The sequence below is a fragment of the Rhodamnia argentea genome, chromosome 5 (genome assembly GCF_020921035.1).
Source record: "Rhodamnia argentea isolate NSW1041297 chromosome 5, ASM2092103v1, whole genome shotgun sequence".
In the NCBI taxonomy this organism is placed as follows: Eukaryota; Viridiplantae; Streptophyta; class Magnoliopsida; order Myrtales; family Myrtaceae; genus Rhodamnia; species Rhodamnia argentea.
Genome location: NC_063154.1, coordinates 17,466,641 through 17,485,055, shown reverse-complemented (window position 1 = coordinate 17,485,055; position 18,415 = coordinate 17,466,641). Strand labels below are relative to the sequence as shown.

Sequence of the window (18,415 nt, the reverse complement as noted above, 5' to 3'; positions counted from 1 at the left end):
GTTGGCTACTTTATTGGAGCTTTCTTCCTGGTCGTTGCTTCACTTATTTCTTTTTTATTTTCTCCATTTTTCAGCATCCGCAAAAAATTAAAAAATTAAAAAAGAATATCTATATCATTGAAGAAACTATTTAAACACAAATTAAGATTGATAATGAAAATATTTTTCGTTACTTAGTTATTTCAAATTATACAAATGATCATTTTTTAGGAAAATATTTTTCAAACCATTCATTTTTCGTTAAATAAACGAAGATAAATATGATCAACTTTTTAAATATTTGCTTACGGTTTGTCATAACATTTTGTCAATTAATTTGGAAATCAAACTTAGTATAAGCAAGATTACTTTCTAGGGCACGATGTCAAGGTGGTACATATGTAGTATTAGTTCATTTTAAGTTATCAAAGCATCAAATGTAATTTAAAGTTCCGAAAACCATAACTATGTTGGCAGACTATATTCTTGCCTTAGCTAGATGCAATAATACCAGATTTTATCGCGACGGTCAAGGAATGCCCACCCACCAAGAAAGGTACCGAGAGGAAACAAACACCTGTCCATGATAGATTAAGTAGGGGTGAGCAAACAGAGCCAAATAGATCGGACTGGATTGGCTCGTATGGTCCGATTTTCGAGACCGCTAGTCCGATTCCCAACCACTTGGATCGGACCGATAATTTCTTCTAGTTTTAGTTTTATTTCTTATAAATCTTTGAAAAAATTATTTAAACTCTTAAATTATTAAGAGCACTTCTACACATATAAAATGTGAATATGTATTTCAAACATATGCGATTGGTTCTTTTGGACTGTCCAAGAACCGGACAGGCCTGGAAAACAATCACCCCCGATATTAAGTGAATTTACTCGTCGATCATGTGAATACTATGTGAAGTCGACAATGTTCCCTTCATCCCTCTCCTCCTCCCCCCTTCTTATTTTCCACGTGGCAACTAGACTGTTCTATGAAGAGAGCGAAGGACACTAATTTAAATCTAAAGAAACAATACTTAACTAGTTCTATAACTCAATGGATTATTTTTAAGGGAGAATATGGATCTGAACAGGTCCTTAAAAGACTCAAGAAGAGATAGGGGGAGGAACTCCTCCTTATAGTGGAGGAATCTCTATGTAAATTCTCTTTGTATTTCCTCTTTTCGGAAAAGAAAAAGATTTGGAGAGAACCTAGGAGCCTGCGGCTGATGAAAGTAGACCCCGGATCACCTTCGGTTAGCGACTGTTGGATAGGTAGGTATAGTAGCCTCCCGCATTTGGAGTCGTGTAGGAAAAGTTTAAGGCTTCCTGCTAGGTGAACCTGTATTTCGCACGGTGCCTTGTTAACCTAGTAATTTATTCTATCAATATTAACGAGGTCTCTTTGTCCCTCTCCCCCTATGTGGCAACAAGACTGTTCTATGAAGAGAAGGAAGCATACTAATTTAAATCTAAAGAAACAATATCTGTCTGGTTTTATAACTCAATGGATTATATTTAAGGGAGAATAAACTCAACGGATGCCTAACTCTAGGATAATATTTATCTAGCTTCTTTCGGCCATTTTATTATTATTTGCAAATATTTGTGAAACTAGAATATGAAAAAAAAAAAAAAAAAAGGTAAATGGAAAAAAAGAACCTAAGGAGTTCAAGATTTGTCAATGAAAAAAGGATTTCAATTTAATTAACAACCAAATAACGTAAATGTAAATCTCAATTAACGACGTAAAATGAAAACGAAATGGAAAAGAAGAAAATCGAAAGTGAAAAATTAAGTAACTAAGGCTTCATTTGTTTCATGTGAAATAAATGATTGAGAAAACGTTTTCCTCGTTATATCGATTATATAAATGAATGAACGCAAAAACAAAATCAATATCAAATGTTTAGACATAAATTATCGTCGATAATGAAAACGTTTTTTATTGACTAATTATTTCAAGAGACACAAGCGATTATTTTTTGGAAAATGTATTTAAAATTATTCATTTTTCACGAATCAAAAGGAATCTGAATATCATTGTAGATGTATATGTGATTGTCTCGAGCCCTTTGATCATCAAATTTTTTTGCTAATGCATAACAACAAATAGAAAAATTAAAAAAAAAATAGATAAAATGCGAAAAGAATTACATATTGGAACTTGGGTAACTGATATATTAGTGTAAAATTCAAACTTGGAATTGTTCTGTCGAGACGGCAGAACAGATTGGAACATGGGTACCCAAAAACATAAAAAAAAAAAGAAAAACAACTTTTACAATCATACACAAGAAGCTTTTCTAGAAAAGATTTTTTTTTTTCAAAATTTTTTTCTACAAGCTCAACGAGAGTCAAAATACTTCATCAAGTGACTTAAAATTATTAGTCAAAACTACAATTCAAAAATCATATAAAATGTTAAAAAAACAAGTCCATATTGCCTTTATTTCGTGAAAAGTAAATAATTTGAAAAATAATTTTTCAGAAGGGCAAAAGCCACAAAAAATTTCAATTTATGTTCATTTTCTATGACACCAAAAATCCAAAACTTGTACCTGTGTGAGGGTTCATCAGTGAATACCGTTGCCTATGTGGACAACAGAAAGCAAATGATTTTGACATGGTGAAAACGACATTATTTTGGCAAAAAAATCACTCAACTAATCTTTGACAGAGGGAGAACGTGTCACATAGTTACAAGTTTGGATTTTTTTTGTCATAAAAAGAAATTTAGGGTGAATGCATTAAAGTCGGCATAATTTGAGATTTCTTATGTTATAAAAAAAGTTCAAGGTAAAAATATTGCGGCAGATATAATTTGGGCTTTTTGTGACCTTTTTCTTTTTAGAATTAATCAGTGATATCGCATAAAAAAATGAATGAACGAGAAAACATTTTTATTCGTTTACGAAATATATATTATTATTGATAATAAAATTAATTTTCATCAACTATTTATTTTATGAAAACTGTCAACATTGTTGTTCGTTATTACTACGAGTGGAAGTCAACATCGCACTGTCACCTTCCCGCTGTTTCATTCCCACTTCATCAACTCTGCCAAGTGACGATGTCTGAGAACCCATTCCTCGGTCTCTTCCAAAATCTTGAGAAGATATCCAACTCCATCCAGACCCATCTCTCTACCTTCATTGCTCGTCCTGGTAACCCTTCGCAGACTGATAACAATGCTCTCTTCTCCTTCTCAAGCCCGTCCAAACAAAGCGCATCGAGCGCAAATTTTCGAACTTTCAGACCGGAAGAGGTTCTCAAGAAGGTGGGCACTCTGTTTTCCTTCCTCTTTGCTTGGTGTAGTTGCCGTCTCGAGTGAAAAGTACCGTTTTTTTCCCCCTCGTATTGATGGTGTTTATGGTGTGCACGCTCGGTCGGTGTTTGTGGGTATTCCTAAATGAAGGCTCTGGTGTGAATGCTCGGTGGATTGGAAATCCTGTATTTTACATGTCCATGCGATTGAGTCCTTGGGTTTCCAAAATAGTGTAAAATAAAAAGAAGTGCTTCAAATCATTGTTTGTGGGTATTCCTAAATGAAGGCTCTCACCTTTCGGTGAAAGCAAGCAGGAGCATTTTGAAATCCATAATCGCTATGCAATGTTTCATGGCGGGAAATGAAAGGAGACGTTTAAAGATATGGTGGATTGGTGTTTGACTTTCTCCCTGGGACACTTGGAATGTAAATGGAAACATTTGGAAGATCGCAGTCATGAGATACAAAGCGGTGTAGGCCATATGTGTGATTTTTACCTGCCATTTTGTTGAATAAGTTCTGAGTTCATTGCTTGGTCTTCTTGGGCCAACAGTGACCGCTTATTTCCGGGAGATTTTACGGGAGCTTTATCGTGAGTTGCACTTCTGATGGTCTTTGGAGAAGTAAATTTTTAGTCAGGTAGAGACTAATAGGTTCGTTATGCGTATCTTATAGAGCTTGAAATGGAGTGAAATTGACTCAAAATTACCAGAGTTTCACTGGACACGAGCATATTTGCTGAGGAATCCTGCAATGTCAGCATTTAGGAGTTGTCACCCTGGGTCATTCAGTTAATTCTTCTAATGGATGGTTGCTCTCGGATCGCATGTTTTAGAACTTAGAACTGCTTCATAAGAGTCTTTGTTAGCACTATTCTTTCGAGATTTTGCTATTCGTTAGTGCTGTTTGAGAAAATGAGATTTCTCTGCCAATGGAGCCTTAGGGAAAAAATCAAAAATGAAATCATTGGAAGTTACTCTGGGACCGATATTTCTTGATGTTGTGACTTGTCTTTTTACCTTGTCAAACTAGTTCTCCCATCAAGCTCCAACTAAATGTTTTTTCAGGCACAAGGTGCTGCACCTGTAACTAAAGAAGAGCTAGGGAGGGCCACCTGGACTTTTCTTCACACTCTAGCTGCTCAGGTCTTCTCACTATTTGAGCCTGTTTATCTACTTTGCTTTTTGTTTTCCCTTTTTAAGTTATGACTAAGTCTATGAGTACATTCCTAATTATTTGTACTTCTGCTAAGTTCTTGTGAAGAACCTCTTTTACCAATTTAGGTTGTATAATTGCGTTAACTTTCCACATCTTTCTTTATAAATGAGGAAACCATCTAAAGTAAAAGGACTTTCAGTGGGGTTTTTACATGTCAATTCCCAGTGAGAGGCTTCTCCATGATTTCATTCATTTCTTGAAAGAGCTATATTCAATTATTTAAGAGCTTCTTGTTTGCATTAATGATTGTGCCATATTTCGGTCAGAAACTTCAGCATTCGTTTGGGAGCATAAAAATGGTTACTTAGTAAACGGTTGTATTATCTCAATATTCTTAATTCCCAACTTAGTATATCCTAGTGAAAGTCCTAACTTAGGGGAAATTCTTTGCATGTGTCTCATCTTTGTCGCCATGGTGTCCTTTCTGTTATAGGAGAATGTTGTATAGCAATGAGGTAAATTTGGAGAAATGAAGAGAATTTCATGCACTGCATGATTGTGGGAGAACTAATATCCGTGGAGCAAAAAATGATATCTCATCATCCTTTTCTTGTTTTATGCTCCTAATTCAATGTGCTTTAGGCACTAATTAATTTCCTGAGAAAATTTGTTCTCACCTCGCTTTCATCCCGTCATCTTCATATCTTTTGTCTTCGAAGCAATAGAATAGCTTTTGCAGCTTAAATTCTGGCAACATTTCTCTTTCGCTTGTCTTTCTTTTAGGTGGCTGGTGCAGCCATCAGTTTTTGTGCAGAAGTAGCTAATTCAAGCTCATAAGATCGCTCTTCCATCTCTAGTAACTTAGATTTGTGCTTAAGCTGTCACAATGCGGCTGCATTTTTTTCCCTTGACTCATGTCGAAGATATAATGCCACTTCATATTATTGAAATGCTGTTTACTTTACAAAGACATGCGTTTTCGTCTTACTTTTTGCGTCTTTCAGTATCCTGACAAACCAACAAGGCAACAGAAGAAAGATGTGAAAGAATTGGTACGATGATTCATATCCTTCCATATACATTCATCTTATACATTAATTTATATTATCCCATGCAAGTGAGAATTTCATGAATAATTGAGGGAAACACACCCACACACACCCCCACCCCCACGCCCACGCCCACGCCCACAAGCCCCCTCCCCCTCCCCCTCCCCCCCAAAAAAAAACACACGCACACGCTCACACACACACATGTATGCCCACCCACGAGTAAAGCAAGAGTCACTTGGTTGAATTTTTTGCCCTTCATTTGTAATTCTAGTCTTGGTTTGGCTGTAACTAGCATTTTTTAATTTATTGCCTTCTTCCCAGAGTATTTGCTTTCACTTTTAAAGATGCTTTATAATTTACTTTAGAGGAGCCCTGCACAAGTGTTCATGGACTTGAGATGCTAATGGGTATTGTCAAGAATAGATGACATGCATGGTCACTTGACAAAAGTAGTGATATAATGCTATCCCAACTCATTGCCTCTCATTTTCTGATTTCTACAGATGGCTATATTGTCTCGAATGTACCCTTGCCAGGAATGTGCAGACCACTTTAAAGAAATACTGAGGTCTCTCCCTTTCCACCTTACCAAAAGCATTGAAGGCCTTGTTTTACATGAATGCGTGCACTCATCAAGGGCCTAGAGTGGCTTTACTATTGCTCTCAATAAGTATAGTCAGTTTGAAATTTAATGAACAAAAAAAATTTTGACACCTTTTGATACAGTGGTCATGAAGTTACTTTAATTTAGGATTGCATAATTACCTCACCCGTCACCAGCTGAACTTTCATGAAGATTATTAAGAAACTAATCCTTGTGAAAAGCAAAAAAGAGAATCTGATCCTAGTACAATCACTTCCGCCAGAGTGCAAATAAGAGACTAATGGAATGTAATGAACATCAGAGTGAAAACCAGTGCTTCTAGAAACATGATATTGGAAAATTATGAACAATTTTGAGTTTTGGAGTATTTGTAAGCTCCGAATGCTATGGTGGTTTTCCTTAATAGAAGTTCACTGCAATTGGTAGATAATTGCTCAAACGAAAACTTGTTAGCGTTCAATAATTGAGCTCAATATTTGAAGATACTGCGTTACATTTGATGCAGCTTTAGAAGTGCGACCTCCATAAGAATTAGTTTAGTTTGTGGGAGGGAGTCTTCCTGCTACCTGAATTTGGTTTTTAACTTAAGCATGTATAAGCATGGGAAGATTTGATAGACAGCGCTAATCTTAAAAGGCAGATGTTGCAGGGGTTTTCATCTGATGTTTAGGATGGAGCCAGTTTCAGCATGAGAATAGCTGTTGCTTTATGCTTTTTTCTCATGGACCTCTTTTTTTCCTTCTTTGATCTTGGCAGGGCAAATCCTGTACAAGCAGGATCGCATGCTGAGTTCTCCCAGTGGCTCTGCCATGTGCATAATGTAGTCAACCGAAGGTAGCTTTCATGTTTGTTGAACTTCTTTTTCAGTTTTGGTATTCCATATGATCAAGAATGAGCAATCTATATAAGTAAAACATCTAAACATTCTCGAGACCAGAGGATGTTTTCGCTAGAGAATGCCACCTAATGGATACACGCTTCAGTTTTGGCATGTCTGATCCCTTCCGATCTCTTGGCCTACCATTGGATGTTCATACCAGTCTTGGTTCAGTGGCAATTCCTTGTTTTCTTGTTGAGATTGTCAAGACCAAACGTAGAGTTACACAAAATGATTGGATACATATATTTCTTCAATTTTGGTGGGAAGGGGATGAAGCATATCACAATTGCTTGAGAACTAAGATATTTGGATGCATCGTCCCACAAGTGGTCCAGGCACGTATGATGTATGTCTTGAACATGTTAGAATCATGACGAATCACCTTTAAAAGGAGAAAGTAGAGTTAAAAGAGGTAACTGTCCCCTTCTCTTTTTAGATTACGTCTCTAAATTGAGAGGAATCATATCAAAATATCTGACCAAACAAAAGTTTATAGGCTTTGCCTGGTTACTTGTCGAGCAGTTATGTCAGCTCAAAAAGAGGCCTAGATTCATTCTCTGCCATTTTTCATGCAGAACTATAGGCTGACTCTAACAAATTTTGTTTAGTGATTAATGTTGATTTATCTGTGATCGAACAGCCTAGGGAAGTTGGCATTCCCTTGCGAGCGAGTCGATGCCAGGTGGGGCAAGCTCGAGTGCGAGCTCCGTACATGTGATCTGCAGGGAACTTTGACAAAGTTTGGGGACTAGTTGTTAGGATGACCGACTTTACAATTTATTCAGCAAATGGTCCAAAGGATATCTGCTGTCACTTTTGTATGTATTTGCAACGTAACATAACCCTGTATAGGAGATTTTTAGCCATGGCCCCAGGGCAATTCATGTTCTCCTACTTTTCTGTTTTTGGCCATGAATTCACTTATTGCTTGAGATGATCTTCGTGTAGCTATTGGTTCCTCTGATACACAGAAAGAAGATATTAAATTGCTTATCTGCTTCTGCCAATGCTTGTCCAATTTCAAGTCAGCGATTCTGCAAAGGAATTGTGGATTTCTTCTCCAGTGAAACGAGTGATCGTAATCCAAGTTGCAAAATTGCGTTAGTTCGACGAAAGAGTGTGGCGTGTCAAAAACGAAAACGATAAAGAGCTCGAGAATGGTAAAACAACAATCAAGTAAAAGTTTCGCTTCAAGATTATCAGAGAAAGGGTTTTCTTTTCCCAATATATGGCAAATCACCTATCTTGGATAATAAACATTGGTCACGAGCGCACCGCCTCCATCTCCTCAATGAGCAAAGCTGAAAGCAATACTTGATCCAAATCAACTGCCTGCGGAGGAAGCTGCAACATTTTGGAGTTCAACATTCCGAATTGGCGGGGACTCTCCAAATTTCAAGATATATGCAGTTTCATAAACAGGCCGCAGCTGTGGAAGCACTTGTGCATCTATATACGAATCGCAGGAGAAACACCACACTGATAGATCACTGATTCCACATAAATAGAGTCAGTCACAGGAGCATGACAAAGAAACAGAAAGTCAAAATGAAGAGAAAATACCTGAAGCTGAGCGCGAGGCAGTCGCTTGTTTGCTGATAATGCTGGAGCATATGCTTGTTCACAAATCGGCTGCAGAGCACTTCCTTGCAACACAGACATAACCAGTTCTCACTTGGGTGATGACACCTACGGAAGTAAAGGAAGATGAAAGATTACATTTTTCCATTTCAGAATAACAAAATTCAACTCAAGTACACAATTCTAACGGTAAATTCGTCTGAAGTGACGGAACTTTCGTGAATTTTTCAAACAGGTCATCCAATTTTGATTTCAATCACCTAGTGCCATACACTTTTGCTCCTGTAAAATTACAGTTTAATCAGAACCTGGCGCCCAATCTTTCTAGCGGATTGATGAGATGATGGACACACAACTAATGTCTGATGACAAGTCATTACCATGTAGCTGCTACATCAGCATTTCGCTGGAAAATTAGCCAGATTTCAGTCAAAGTGCACTAATAGGAAAAAAAAAATGACAATCTAATGCATTGGATGATTATAATCAAAGTTTAGCGACCAGCTGATTTAAGTGCATCTTTCTTATATTATCAAATTACTGCTTCTCCCCCTGAAAAGAGGGGCCATTCAAAAACAGAAAAGCAGAGTCTCAAGAGCCCTCATATTGCATAACCTACAAAAGCTAGAAGCAAGGTATCAAAGTGGTTGCGGGAACAATACGCTTTGGTTACCGGCAAAGCCCGTACAACGATTAGCTCCCGACTTCGTGCCACTTCTTCTTTTTCTGCTCCTGGGAGAGATAGAAGAGTAGTTTACTGGTTGGGTAAGCATGTGGGTAAATCTACAACTTTTGCATCCAACTCTTTGAAACCAGTTTTTCTTAAAGCTGCTGAACCTTCCTTAGCCGAACTTGCAAGACCTTGGCCCGAAACTCATAGGAAGGACTAGCCCTTTTCCAGACAGTGAAGATGTTGGAAGCAGAGTGGGAGCTAGTTAGTTAGCAAGTAAGAGAGCTCTTGGGGACCAGCCTATGAGCTAGACTCAGGTATTTCCATTCCAGGTATGAGAGCAGGGTAAGGCACAGACCGAAAAGGTAGATCATCAAGGGCAGATTCAAGGGTCAGATTCATTGATTGAGTGGACCTCGGGAATGAAAGTAGCGTGGCGAAATTTGCCCCACTCTGAACTCTAATCTGCTGGTTAAAGGGACGATAACATTATGAGGCCCCAATCAAGCACTAGTTCTGTCCAGCAACGATCATCTGTGATTCGGTTACGAAAAGACTACAACTCTTTCACAAAGAGATTTTCGGATGAGTAGAGAACAACAATTCTACATACAGCATAGAATACATGGTCCGCAGGTGAACAAAAAAAATCGAATGTTACAAAGAAACGATCATCACAAATCTCTACTAGTAGAGCTGTGGGAACATAGCAGCAAAGTCAATGAGATATTATACAAGCTACACGTATTAGGTTGTGAGCTCATGTCAGTCACTAACTGATGACAACGAATCTTAGGGGAAACCTCATGCGTTGGCTTCCTAACTCCAGCTTGCACATTGGTTGACGTGAAATGTACTGATCCAATGAAATGAGGAATAAAATGAAATGGAGAAAGAATACTAGGCTGACTCATAAAAATAATGGACCTTGGCTCTCTTAAATGTAAGAGCCTACCAGCAATAATCTTGGTTTCTTCCACATCATAATAGTTAAAACTATTGAAATTTTACTTCTTTCTAGCAGGGTAAACTATGACTCAACTGCCAAGTTACATGTGAAGTTGCAAACCAAGAGGTTAAAAATTTATGACCAAGTCTAGCAACTAAAATTAGGGGTGATCAGTTTCAAGATGAATTGTTCACACCCTAGAACTGAGAATCGCCCGCAAGGGACCGGTTCCGCAAAATGCAAACCATGAACCACCCGTTCGTTCTATGGATCCAACAAAGAACCGAACCACCGGTCCGGTCCGGTCCGGTTCCCGGCTGGATCCATAGAATCAGTCCTATCGAGCACCAACATCAATTAAAAAATGCACCAACGAAGATCATATGAAAGAAGGTAACAAGTTCCATCACTGCAATGCCAAGAAAGAAACAGAAGTGTTTGCCAATAATTGCATGTATCAACCTGAGCTTTCATCATAGTAATTGAAGATCAATGAAACTAAGGCAATATCCTGGAACAGAGATCCTCGCATTAAAAATGCAGTCCCAAAATAAGAATCATTCATTTTAACAAATGACTAACAAAGAAAAGAATTTCACAGACAAGCCAAATGTCACTCAGACCACCTCAAGAAGGGACTCCACTCCCGGTTTTGCAGAGAATGAAGATCATCGTCTGGCTGGGTCGTGTGACATGATTGAAAATTTGAGGGTTTTAGCTACAATTAAAAAAAACTATACATTTATATTATATCAATGGATCCAGTCCGGTTGGATGGTTGGATGTTTCCCACCTGAAACCATGAACCGAATTGGTACCTGCCGGTTCCAAAGGTTCCAAATTTTTGGAACCAGAAACCAAACTGATACCTGCCTATTACCATCCAAAATCAGCCAGTTGGGTACGGTCCGATCCGGTCCGGTTTGGGTGGATCCCAGTTGTTTTGCTCACCCCTAACTGAAATGTATCTAATCAAGAAAAAGAAAAAGGAAAAAGCAGATCGTCTGCTAACAGCTTGCCAAGAACATTGATTTTACAGGCTCTGATCACCGTTTCAAAAGATCCAATCTGTTCTGTGGAGGTTTTATGAAGGTTTTGCAGGACTGTGGGTCCTCACATTTTAAGAAATTTGCTTTTTTGGAGTAACTTCTGAAGACACAGATGAGCCACATTGGAGCTGGACCAGCAATCCCAATTTATATAGCCCAGGAGAAGGGGCTCCCATAAAAGGGCTTCCTCTCAGCCAAATTAAATGTAGTACTTAAAGGTGATCACACTCTTTAGATTGAGTCCATAGAATGCAGCACTTTAGAGCGAAACTCAGGGTTCGGCACAGCTCATTTTGGATTCGTACCCTGTTTAAAGTATGCCTTGTCTGTCAGCGCAACTTGAGTCCCCCCTTAAGATGCTAAATGCTCCTTCTATCTTTAGCAGATTAACAAACATGAAAATGGGTGCCAAGCCACACATTATCATTTAAAGGGGGCAAAGAAGATGAGTCTACCTTTTTTCTTTTTTCTGTTTTTTTTAAGCTTGAAGATGAGTCTACTTGACCCTTTCAAAACAATGACAGGAAATAGGAGGTACTGGAAGATTTAGATAGAAGACTAAAGTAAGAGTCTGTCACTACATAAAACCCTGTTCTCTACTACTTCACCTGATTAGGTCAACTTGAACCCCAGTTGAAAGAAACAGGAAGAAAATCTTCCTTCTCGCGAGTACTTGAACGCAGAGAATTTACAGTACTTTCTCCTTCAGTTTGGCTCAAACTACACATATATCTAACATTTTTCCTCCTGCCAAAGGTTCATCAATTTGTTCCAATTGGAGCTAATTCCAGCCAACAGAAGAATCGATTTCACTGAAATCTTCCTCACCAATACATAATCTGATCTTGATCTTCTTTTTTTGCACTTGGAATTAAATGCCAGCAACAGCCAACAACATAGAGCACCATGAAAGGCGAAACGGGACCCATCATTCGAAAAGGGAAACAAATCCATTCTAGTGCATCAATCACAGCAAGCAAGCGACAGCATAATTTGCACAACCAACCGCGGAAGTTTGATCAAGATCGTAGACAGACCTATTGCAGGGGGTGTCGGGGGCCGGAATGTGAAGGAGATCAGAGGACAGAGAGGCCAAGTGATCACACCACGTTCGAGCTTCAACCCACCCCGACCCGGCTCCATACAGCAGCTCATCTTCGCCTCCTCCTGTTGGGCGTTCCTAAGAGGAACAAATTGAAGTTGAGATCATCATCTGATGCTAAATGGACACTCAAGAAGTCCCCTTTGGGATTCAGGGTTTAGGCAGAGAGAGAAAGGTGACAGCAAAACGAATCATTTGACAAGGAATCGAAATGGGTCGAGCGCGAACTACCGAAACAGCGGAAGAAGACGAGGAGGGAGCTTTGTCCGCCATTCGCGACTGGCTATGTAACTTTGCAACGAGCGCGAGCTTCTCTCTCGCTCTCTCCAAGCCCTCCTGTGTTCCTGCGCTGATAGAAAATTGAAGTGCCTTGACACCTAGAAGTTAATAGTTACTTATCAAAAACATAAGATAAGATAAAATCGAACAAGAGGATTTGATTAGAGAACAACGAGAAAATACAAAACCTTAAGACCCATTTCTAAACCTATTGATACTAGTTATGTTTAGAATGACCCCTCGGAAATCGAAAACGAAGAACATTAAGAAAACATATAATCAGCTAGGCAAAATTACCCTCGATGTTGTAATCGGAATAAGCACTCGAGTCACACGTGCAAACCAACCGATGAAGATATCACCGGTCGACATGCTCAAACAATTTGATAAAAGAGTTTTTGCGCAACGGTAACGGCCTCCTGTCAAGAATCCCAGGTGAATAATATCATCGGGCACACAATACACGTTGGATGACACGTTAGCTATTTAATATTGAAATTGATAACATCTTAATTAGTGTTAATTAAAAATTTTAGTGATAGTTTTGACTCTCAAATTGAAGTTAGTGCTTTTCTTTTTCTTTCCACAAATGAAAGTTCGTGCTAGAATTGGTCCAAAGCCATCATTTAGGTTAGGATATTAGCGTTAAGATTTATCAAAGTTGTAACACCCGAATCTCATGTATAAGGGAGTCGACTGCTAATAGTGGGCCTTCCCCATTCGTAAATGAGATAATATATGGGATGAAGATACAATCATGAATTCACATATCATACTAGAGTCGCCACCAATCGCTTCGGGTAAACTTAGGGGGTCCTATATAGTGATAGGAAATTCATCTGCCTATGCGAACATGTGAAGGAATCGGTCAAGCGAAGACCCGAGATCTCAAGTCCGAGGATTTGGTTATGTGTGGGGCGAATTAGCATCCAAAATGCCCTTTTGGTACCTTAGCTCAATTTTTGGGTATGTCCTGAGAAAATCACCAATCAATTTGCAAAGCATGCACGTTTCTTTTTTAAAAGCAAAAAAAAAACTTGAAATGTTGACAGAGCACTCATTCAACGTGGTTATTGATTAATGAAGCCACTTTCGCGTATACAGTGGCCTGACTCCATTTTATTGGTCAAAATGTGAATGCAAATCTCAACCTAAATATAAAATATAGTCAGTACAATGTGAGAATGACACGACAAATTAGATGGGAAACACGATGATGACGTGATATGTAATAACCACATGCAATATGACATATCAAATCATATGCAAGACATGACGATGATCATATGTCTTGGCGGATCAGATGCGAAATATGGCGACGATGACATATAATATATTATGATAAAGGGAGCTGTTAGCTTGATAGTCCGATGGTATTGTCCATTATTTATGACCACATAATTTCCTAATTAATAAGTATTTTATGTAGTACTTACGGTGATAATATGTGAATCTACAATTGAGATTGTACCGTCCTTGACAGTACTATCGGAAAAGCATTTTCCTACGATAAGTTAGATGCAAGACATGACTACGTTATGGTGTTACAGTAATCGCATGCAATATATGACGTGACAAACCAAATGCAAATCATAATAGCAAAATGATACGATATGGCAATAATCACATGCAAATATGAACGTAAAGAATACATTTCTCCACGGTTTTCTCTCTAAACCTGTTTATGCAGGGCAACCTCCAAGAATGAAAGCTCCTTCCATTCTACACCATGTTTGCAAGCTTAAACGTGCACTTTACAGCCTTCTTCAATCTCCAAGAGCTTGGTTTAATCAGTTCAACGATTTTCTACGACCATCGAATTTTTTTTCTTGTAGCGTTGAGGAGTATTGATTATTTCTTCGTCATGACTCGGTGCGAATAGGAGCGCAAAGAAGCAGTTCCCGAGAGCAAAATCCGGTGCGGAAGCCGAGTATCGCGCTCTTGCCTCCGCCGCCGCCGAATTTACATGGATTTCATTCATTTTACGAGACATCAGACTTAATTTGAGAGATCCACCAATACTACTTTGTGATAGTATGTCGACGCCTCATTTTAAAATCCTGTTTTTCATGCTCGTACTAAGGGCGTGCATGACAATAGTTTTATTTCCTTGTTTTTCTATTTTATGTTCCAAAAAACGGATTTGGAACAGAAATTCGTTTGGTAACGGAATTTCATTTTTTTTATTTTCGGGACAAATTCTTGGCTCAGAAATAAATTTGGAACAGAAATAAGAAGTAGAAAATTTCTAATTTCCTATTTTTGGAACAGATACGGAAATAAGAATTATTCTAATTGCTCTCTCTCTCTCTCTCTCTCTCTCTCTCTCTCTCTCTCTCTCTCTCTCTCTCTCTCTCTCTCTCTCTCTCTCTCGGGTCCTTGCTGCCGATCGCCCGCCCGCCGGTCTCCCGTCGCCAATTGCCATCCTCTTGTTGCCTCTCTCACTTCCTTACCGCCATTATCCATATGCCGGCTACTTGTTGCCTCTCTCGCGTCCCTACTATCATTCGCCAGCCCCGGACTGTCGATCGCCAATCTCCGATTCCTAGTCGCTTGTCCTCGGTCACCGTTCGCCGGTCGTCGTTCGTCGGCCGCTGGTCCCAAGTCTCCGGTCCCCAGCCACCATTCGTCGTGCGTCATTCCCTAGCCATCGTTTGTCGTTTGCCGGGCACCGTCTGCCTTTGCCGTATGCCGTTCCCAGACCTCCATTCGCTGTCTGCGGGTCTCCGTTCACCAAGCTCCAGTCGGCGGCAACCGATCGTCCAATAGTAGAAATTTTGTGATGTTATCAAATGAATTTCTATTCTATAAATTGAATTTTTTTTGCTTGTATCTGCTCAGAAACTTGTCTAAGAAATCAAAATAGAACTCGAAAAGAGAATGATTATCGTTCGCGCCCTCGAGATTGATTATCAGTTTATTCGAGAAACATCGGCTCTCGGCTCTTACTGATACTCTCGTCAGAACATCCACAGTCCAGTCAGCGGATGGAGTGTAAAAAAAACATTGGTCAAAAGCAAATGTAGACGGTGCGGAGCTGAATAATCAGCCTTCAATCAAGCAATGACATCCAGCAATAATAGTGCAAACTGGAGACCCATGATTGGGACAAGATAGACGAAACAGGAAATATGCATGATTCTAGAGGATTGCCAAAAAAAAAAAGTCATAAATCTATTATAATTATGTCAATTCAATCTTAAATTTTTTTTTTATCAATTCAGTCCTAAACCTTTTATATTTGTGCCAATTCGGTTCATCCAGTTTAATTTTGGCTGAAAATCACTAATGTGAACTGGCAACTAGTTGGAGGAAGAAGAAGAAGGAAATAAGAAAAGAAAGAGAAAGATAAAAAAAAAAAAAAAAAGGAAAACGAAAAGAAGAATCAATAATTTTTAAAAATAATAAAATATTATTAAAAATTATTCATACCAGCGGCACTCGCCCAATGTCAGCAGTTTTCGACCGAAATTGGCCGGATAGATTGAATCGGCACAAATGCAAAAGGTTTTGGACTTTTTGGGTAATTTAGTCCGCATTATTCTTGCCTTGGTATCCCTTTTGCATACTTATTTTAGTTCTTGCCTGCTCGGGTGTTTGCCTTGTGTAAATACAACGTTCTTGCACATTGTGTAGGAGAAAAGGCAACACAATATTCAAGTTCCATTCTGAACTCAAATTTGTTTAATAACGAGTCACCAAAGCATCCATAAGAGAAGAACATGTGGAAATTTTTTTGTATTTTGGTTTTGTGATTGGATGAAAGTTGTTTATGGCACAAACAAGCAGAGCATCGAGGTGACATTTCCATGATATGCGTGACATTACTCAAATCAGGCCATCCAAATGAAAATAGACAACTTGATTTGAGCCACGTTTGGGATTGAAAATTTTTTAAACCCCAAAAAAATTTCCGCCCACATTTTTTCTCTCCCTTTCAAGACATGACGTGGCTCAAATCAGGCCATCCATTTTCATTTGGATGGCCTGATTTAGGTAATGCCACGTATGTCACGGAAATCTCAATGTTAGGCAATCTAAATCCGATGACGATATCCGTGATTCTTGCCTCTGGCCTAAGCCTAAAAGCATGGACATATGCCAGAAAAGATTTGAACTCTTGACCTCCTACTCTCAGATATTATGTGAGATTTTGTGAAACTACAGCCAACTGTTCTAAAAGCCTAAATTATTAAATGAAAACGTGATTTAATATTTAAGCACTCTTACACTTTTGCGTCCAATTTTTCGGTTCCCACTAAAGTAAGTTAGAATTTTCCACATCCTTGTGGTGGAGGCGATGTGGCGTGACGAAGAGATGAGAACGCAGGAATCCTGAGAAGCAAATGAAACGCGTGGGAGCCAAGGGACGTGTACCCATCTCGAAAGCAAAATTGAAAGAGAAGTGGGATCTTTTGGGAGAAACATTATTTGGATTTTGTGGACATTGAAAGGTTGTACTTCACATCGACTTGGTCACATCCACGTTATGCTACTCATTAAGCTCTTCCCATGTTTGAAGAACGAGTGAGCCAATGTTGCTCTTTTGCTCCGGCGATCTCGAGTGGCATTGGCATCACGGATCAATTTTTGTTTTATCAGGCTAAGTCTATTCAATCAAGAGCAGGTCGTTCGCGCGGAAAAGATGAAGGATTCACGAAAATTTATACCTCGTGATTTCGTCGAGCAGAAACGCGTGATCTCATTCTTCTTGAGGCGCAAAAGAAGAAGAAGAAGAAGAACACCAGCTGAAGGAATTGGTCAAGCGAAGACCTGAGATCTCAGGTCTGAGGATTCGGTTATGTGTGGGATGAATTAGCTTCCAAAATGCCCTTTCGGTACCTTAACTCAATTTTTGGTTAAGTCCTAAGAAAATCATCAATCAATTTGCAAAGCATGCACGTTTCTTTTTTAAAAGAAAAAAAAAACTTGAAATGTCGACAGAGCACTTATTCAACGTGGTTATTGATTAATGAAGCCACTTTCGCGTATACAGTGGCCTGACTCCATTTTATTGGTCAAAATGTGAATGCGAATCTCAACCTAAATATAAAATATAGTCAGTACAATGTGAGAATGACACGACAAATTAGATGCGAAACACGATGATGACGTGATATGTAATAACCACATGCAATATGACATATCAAATCATATGCAAGACATGCCAATGATCATATGTCTTGGCAAATTAGTGCGAAATATGATGACGATTGCATACAATATAATATGATAAAGAGAGCAGTTAGCCCGACAATATGACGGTACTGTCAATTATTTATGACCACACAATTTTCTAATTAATGAGTATTTTATGTAATATTTACGATGATGATATGTGAGTCCACAGTTGAGATTGTACCGTCCTTGACAAGATTGTTAGGAAAGTATTTTTCTACGATAAATTAGATGTAAGACATGGCTACATTATGGCGTTATAGTAATCACATGCAATATATGATGTGACAAACTAGATGCAAATTATAATGGCAAAATGATACGACTTGGCAATAATCGCATGCATTATGAACGTAAAGAATGCATTTCTCCACGGGTTTTCTCTCTAAAACTGTTTATGCAGGGCAACCTCCAAGAATGAAAGCTCCTTCTATTATCCACCATGTTTGCAAGCTTAAACGTGCACTTTACAGCCTTCTTCAATCTCCAAGAGCTTGGTTTAATCAGTTCAACGATTTTCTACAACCATCGAATTTTTCTTGTGGCATTGAGGAGTATTGATTATTTCTTCGTCATGACTCGTGTGAATAGGAGTGCAAAGAAGCAGTTCCCGAGAGCAAAATCTAGTGCGGAAGCTGAGTACCACGCTCTTGCCTCCGCCGCTGC

The 18,415-nt window shown here is 38.8% G+C and overlaps 2 protein-coding genes across 3 annotated transcripts; one reads left to right on the top strand and one right to left on the bottom strand.

Moving 5' to 3' along the window:
- The first annotated feature begins 2,989 nt into the window (after positions 1 to 2,989).
- LOC115757439 (FAD-linked sulfhydryl oxidase ERV1) lies at positions 2,990 to 7,948 on the top strand. Of its 2 annotated transcripts, XM_030697647.2 has the most exons (6): positions 2,990 to 3,259; positions 4,315 to 4,392; positions 5,410 to 5,457; positions 5,961 to 6,025; positions 6,818 to 6,895; positions 7,582 to 7,948. In XM_030697647.2, exons 1-6 carry the CDS (start codon positions 3,053 to 3,055, stop codon positions 7,691 to 7,693), a joined length of 588 nt encoding a protein of 195 aa, XP_030553507.1. In that variant the 5' UTR covers positions 2,990 to 3,052; the 3' UTR covers positions 7,694 to 7,948. The 2 variants fall into 2 exon arrangements, with proteins under 2 accessions (XP_030553507.1, XP_030553509.1); XM_030697649.2 differs by lacking the exon at positions 4,315 to 4,392.
- Positions 7,949 to 8,157: 209 nt separating this feature from the next.
- Positions 8,158 to 12,605, bottom strand: LOC115757442 (histone deacetylase 6). Its single transcript, XM_030697655.2, has 4 exons — positions 12,524 to 12,605; positions 12,228 to 12,370; positions 8,505 to 8,630; positions 8,158 to 8,431 (listed from the first exon to the last, which is right to left on the bottom strand). The coding sequence occupies exons 1-4, from the start codon at positions 12,563 to 12,565 to the stop codon at positions 8,266 to 8,268; spliced, it is 477 nt and encodes a 158-aa protein (XP_030553515.2). The 5' UTR covers positions 12,566 to 12,605; the 3' UTR covers positions 8,158 to 8,265.
- Between the last annotated feature and the right edge of the window lie 5,810 nt (positions 12,606 to 18,415).